Here is a 6,000-nt window from a genome sequence, read left to right as displayed (position 1 = left end):
GTTGTGCTTGGGTTGGGGGAGATAGGCATTTGTTTGGCAAATGGTTATCTAAGCAGAATGCAAAGCATACACTTATGATATTTAAGAGGCTAGAATGAACAGGCATATGAAAATGGAAATGGTATATCTTGATTATCTCTTTAAGTGGTGAGCAAAGAGCTGAAGTTTCACATGACAAAATATCAAATCCTCAAAAGAGAAAGAACCTATTAATTGTACTTTTATTTCAACTGGTTTACTAACAGCTCAAATGTAAATCAATCAAACTCATTTAATTAAAAAAAAAATGATGTTATGTTTAGTAAGCCACATTGAAAATGTGTAAAACATCATGTTAGAAATATCTGATGCAGTAGATTCCTGTTTGCCATAGTTATGAAAGAAGGTTCTAGTACCGTAAATCATGCTGTGCCCACAGCCTGCGTATCTAGCAAATTCCTGGGGCTGTGAAAGAAACCGTGAATAAAGGAAGCTGTATGCCATGACTAAGAAGTGTATCAGATGGATGTTTCTACCACAGTGTAACAAGTATGGGATTGCATCAGTCATGGAGCACACTCATCATGGCTGCATGTGTCTTACTCATGGTAAAGTATACAGTATGGGAAGATGTGACTGGGAACTCCCCGTCTATATGAATATGTTTGGAACTGGCAGGGAGAGGGTTAAATTTCTCCCTGCCAGAAAAACATGTGAGAATGTGGCTGAAGCTCTAATTGAATAATTATTGATTAATTGGGCTCCAGCCACAGGGGAGGCATGATTATGTACAGTATGGTGTACATTATTACTTATAATATTGGTATTAATATTATGATGCTTGTATGTATCCTTACCTCTTCAACCAGAGAGCTTGCTCTTTAGTTGAACCGTCTTTGAACCGTATGGTTTATGGTCCGTGTCCAGCCCTTGCCTTCCATTTAATTCAATAGGCTGAGATGCCAATTCATTACATGATGATGATGTATTTTTATAATAACTTTGATATACAGCAATAACTAATGTATCTGAAAAGTGGTGGATCTAAATAGTGCTGTTTAAATCGTTAAAATAAACAATGTGAAAGCCAGCATCTGGATTTTTTTAAATAGTGGTGATACTTAAATGTGTCATTGTTTAAATCAATTGACTAGATCCCACAGTAGCCCTAACCCATACCCTATTACAATAGTTTTATCTGGATGCTGCACACATACAAAATGTAACAGAGGAGGCAGGAGGGCCACTATGGCTCAGTTTAAACCAGAAGAATGCATTTAGTCCATTTACACCTCTGCAGGCTTTATGATAGCCTCTTACTGCTGTCAGATTGTCAAATGGCCACAAGTGGCGTACAGTTTTAATGTATGCAACTGTAGGATGGAAATGGAAAAACCTCTTTTGAATATTAGTTTCAGTGGGGACAGAAATAACAGCTGCACATCCCTAGCGGTGTATTCTAAAACCACCTTGCTTTACAAATTCAAATGTAGGGGTCTTTTCAGAGTAAATTGGTTAGTAAGCCTTAAAATAATAATAAACAGGTAAGAAGTGACATATTGGCAAATGCAGATGGTGTATAGCCTATACCTTTAATTTTCTGCTGTATTAACACAGTATCCAATGAAAATTGGGGTGGTCGGTCTAAATACAACAATAAACATGCTTTCTTAGGGTGTGTGTGATGCTTGGCAGGCATACTCTCAGTCATTTAGGGAGGATACCTTTACCTGCTTTCCCTGTCATTGTAAGAAGTGTAAATACCTGTTTCTCAGGTTTCCTTTCACTATCTAACTAATGAAAGCACATCCTGCCAAGGAAGCTTTATTACATTACAGCGTCTCACACCTTGCGGTAAACTTTGCCGTGTGCATTAGCTGTAACTTGTAAAGTGTGAACCTGGATGGTAAATTAATTAAGGGAGATAACATTACATAACAATGATGGTGGAAGACCATGCTCTACAAAACCAGGCCTCATCCAGTGAGGAGGGTGGTAAGTACACATATTATTCAACAATGTGGATTGAGACAATGTGGTAGTCAAGGATTACACAATACAGAAGGCCTGTCAACTAAATTACTAAGGAATTACATCATGGAAAAACATATTTCACTCACCTCTTCACCTAAGTGAAGAATTATCCTGAGCACTCATTGGATAACTCAAAATGGGCACACTTATTCACTGAACCTGCCTATCTGTCTGTCTATATAGTGAACACTTTTTTTTAGTTTACACTCTTACAAACCTGTTGCCAAATTTAGTTCATTTTTTGTTAATGGTTAGTTAATATATAGCAACCTATTTATTGATTTATCAAAATCGATCACAGTTACTGTAATGGTGGTTAGTGATGAGGATCGAATTCAGATAATTTTGTTATGCTGTGCAAACAGTCAATGGGTTGTGGCTATTTGATTTTGGTCAGATTTTTTACCTTGCCACTAAACAACAAATTAACTGCTGTTCAATCAGCACGTAAAGTGGGTGACAATTGAATTGTGTTCAATTGTTTCACTGAGGTGGCAATTCTATCTGGAGAACATCATAACCTGTATTAAAATCATATTGCTTGAAATGTTATATGGTAAACAATATGTATCAAAATAGTACCATTCTGTCGTTATATAGAATTATGCACTCACCTGCACTCTTTCTAATTAAACCTTGGGGTTAAGTTTTAATGTAATACTGTGGCAATTTGGCAGGTGATTGTGAACAGGTGTAGAGGTGATGCAGTGCAGAAGAAATCACAAACAATTGTAATACGGGTCTGGCGACCAAATAATAAATCCGGTCAATACACAACGATGTTGCACGGAGATAACAACAGGGTTACAGTCCCAAACAATAATCACAGAAGTATCTGCCCCACAATAATATGGTAAACGGTCACCAGTTCTGGGTGCGTGTGGTCATACTCGTGGTGTGTGATGAACAATGTTATTTTGTGACTGTAGTGGTGCAGCGATTATCCGGCTTGTGGTGGCCCAAGGCGACAGCTCCGGATACGTGTTAGCTGTCTGGTGGTTCAATAAACACAGACAGTTACTAACAGACAATACAAACAAACACAACACTCACGAATATTCTTTTATGTTATTTTTTATTTCTCCAGCAGTCACTACTGCAGCTCTCTTGGTCCTTCCAGGTTAAAGCGCAAACCCAAGTGAAGGAAAAGATTAGCGTTTCTCTGGCCCCTTTTATGCTACCCCACATGATCCCTTGGTAAACGATTCCAGCTGCATCTATAGCTTGCAGCTGCTACCTCGTTTACCTTCCGGGTCAATACGTTCCTGCAACAGAGTCTCGCATCCATCCAGGCTGACTGACTTCCCGACCTTGGAAATGAACTGTCAGGCTAGCCAGTCCAGATACTTTTTTATCCAGATACTTTTCGAAAGGGAGATTTACAACCAGAACTAATTGTATTTCTCTAACATATCCCACCGCTCAGAGTGGAGCTGAAGATACCCTTGGCTGAATCTACCTTTCCCATTACTCCCCCCTTCTGGGAAAAATAATCCGCATTTTGATGGTCCTTTCCTGCACAGTGTGTCATATGGTACATGAAGGGCTGCAATGCCAGATACCATCGAGTTATTCAAGCATTGCTGTCCTTCATCATGCTTAACCACTTGAGTGGGGCATGGTCTGTGACAAGATCAAACGAGTGCCCCGACAGGGAGTATTGTAAAGAGTGAGTAGCCCATTTAATGGCCAAACACTCCTTTCCGACTACGGAGTAGTTGCGTTCCCAAGGTAGCATCTTTTTGCTGATGTACAGTATCAGGTGTTCTACTCCAGCTGCCTTTTGGGACAAGACAGCACCCAAACCTACATCCGACGCATCGGTGTGGAGGATGAATCTCTTGGTGAAATCTGGTGTGATAACAGTGGGGGCCTGGCAAAGTCTATGCTTAATCTCATCAAACCCCCCTGACACTCAGCTGACCACTTAATTAAATTTGGAGCACTCATTTTGGTGAGGTCAACTAACGGGTTAACTACTGTGGCGTACTCGGGGATAAAGCGGTGGTAATAACCGGCTAATCCCAGTAGTGACCTCACCTGAGTCTTGGTTTTGAGCATCGCTGCGTCAACCAAAGCCTGGATTTTGGTGACTACGGGTCTCACCCTTTCATTCCCAATTAAAAATCCCAAATATTGAGTCTCTGTTTTTGCAAATGCACATTTCCTCAAGTTAGCTGTCAGCCGGGCTGCCCATAGAGACTGAAGGACGGCTGCAATCCTAGTCAAATGCTCTCGCCAGGTGGAGCTGTAAATAACCACGTCATCAATATATACTGCTGCATATTCATGATGTGGGCTTAAAACCTGGTCCATCAGTCTCTGAAAAGCAGCGGGCACACCATATAGCCCAAACGGCATGATTTTAAACTGAAACAGCCCTTCTGGTGTTGAAAATGCAGTTTTCTCTCTAGAGCTGCGGGTTAAGGGGATATGCCAGTATCCCTTTGTCATGTCCAGAGTGGAGATAAACCTCGCTTTTCCCAGTCTATCTAGAAGTTCGTCGACCCGAGATATGGGGTACACATTGAACTTGGCAATAGCATTTAACTTTCTGAAATTTACTTGGCCACTATGACAATAGGACTGCACCACTTGCTCCTGGAAGGCTCAATCACCCCAAGCTCGAGCATGTCCCATACCTCTTTGCGAACGTCACTTCGTTGACTTTCTGGGATTTGGTATGGTCTCTCTCGCAGATGACACCTGGTGGAGAGATAATGTCATATTCAACCAAATTAGTTCTGCTGGGCAAGTCAGAAAAAACATCGCTGAAGTCCTCAATAAGCTTAAGCAGGTCCTGTTGCTGATCTGGAACCAATTGTTCCCCCATCGAAATGATTTTTGTGCTAGGAGTCTTTGGACAGTTGGGGCCTAAATCATCCTCTATATTGCCTGGGACTATGAACAAGACCCCCCCCCCCTTGCCTGCCAGGACTTTAATAAATTTACATTTCAAGTTCATTACGGCGATTGGGCTGTCTAATTTCATAATTCACTTTCCCTATAGCCCAAATCACCACATATGACCCCTGCCATTTAGCACACAAGTTCAATTCTGATGAGGGAAGTAGCAGCATTACCTTGTCTCCTGGTTGAAAGGTTCTAATTAGTGCATTTTTGTTGTAATGCTGCTCTTGTCGGTGCCCAGCCAATCTGAGGTTGTCCTGAGCCAAATGACCGACCAAATCCAGACGATCTCTAGTAGGAGCACAAGCTTCACTACATTTTCGGACGAGCCTTTGTGCTCCTCCCACCCCTCTCTCAACAGATCAAGGATGCTGCAAGGCTGTCAGCCATACAGGAGCTCGAAGGGGGAGAACCCTATCGACTCTCTGGCACCTCTCTCACTGCGAAAAGGAGGTAAGGAAGAAGTGATACCCAATGTTTTTGCTCTTGTGTTACAAACCGTCTCAGCATCGACTTCAAGGTCTGATTAAAGTGTTCCACCAAACCATCTGTCTGTGGATGATAAACAGACGTCCTGATGGGACGTATTTTTAATATTTTATACACCTGCTGTTGCGTTAGACAGAAAATTGGTTCCATGATCAGTCAAAATCTCTTTGGGGTTCTACTCTTGCCATAATCGGTACTAATTCATTGGCTATTGCAGCAGCGCTAGTGGATCTCAATAAAACTGCCTCTGGGTATTGCATTGCATAATCTACCACCACTAATATATGCGTATACCCAGAGACAGAAGGTAGCAAAGGGCCCACTATGTCCATTGCAATACGTTCAAAGGGGGTGGAAATAATCGGCAGTGGAACCAAAGGGTCGGGGTGCACTCGACCAGGTATACTCGCTGGCAATCTGGACATGTGGCTACATATCTCAACACATCAGTATGAAGACCTAACCAATAGAATAGGGCCAATATCCGCTCCCTCTTCTTCTCAGCTGCGAGGTGCCCCGCAAAATGGATATCATGAGCCAGCCTCATGACCTTGGTCCGACAAGACGGGGGAACCAATAATTGTGTTA

General features: G+C 41.9%; 1 protein-coding gene across 2 annotated transcripts in view; it reads left to right on the top strand.

Annotated features, from left to right (window-relative positions):
• Positions 1 to 1,823: 1,823 nt before the first annotated feature.
• Positions 1,824 to 6,000, top strand: part of LOC121314699 (tyrosine-protein phosphatase non-receptor type 3-like) — a 154,571-nt gene continuing 150,394 nt past the window's right edge. The window contains exon 1 of one of the 2 annotated variants that reach the window (XM_041248224.1): positions 1,824 to 1,974. In XM_041248224.1, coding sequence (XP_041104158.1) covers positions 1,920 to 1,974 — 55 coding nt within the window. In that variant the 5' untranslated portion in view covers positions 1,824 to 1,919. The remainder of the gene's footprint in view (positions 1,975 to 6,000) is intronic. The other variant, XM_041248223.1, reaches the window with a different exon arrangement.

This window comes from Polyodon spathula, chromosome 4, assembly GCF_017654505.1.
Source record: "Polyodon spathula isolate WHYD16114869_AA chromosome 4, ASM1765450v1, whole genome shotgun sequence".
Taxonomy (NCBI): Eukaryota; Metazoa; Chordata; class Actinopteri; order Acipenseriformes; family Polyodontidae; genus Polyodon; species Polyodon spathula.
This window is presented reverse-complemented; position numbering and strand designations above follow the sequence as displayed.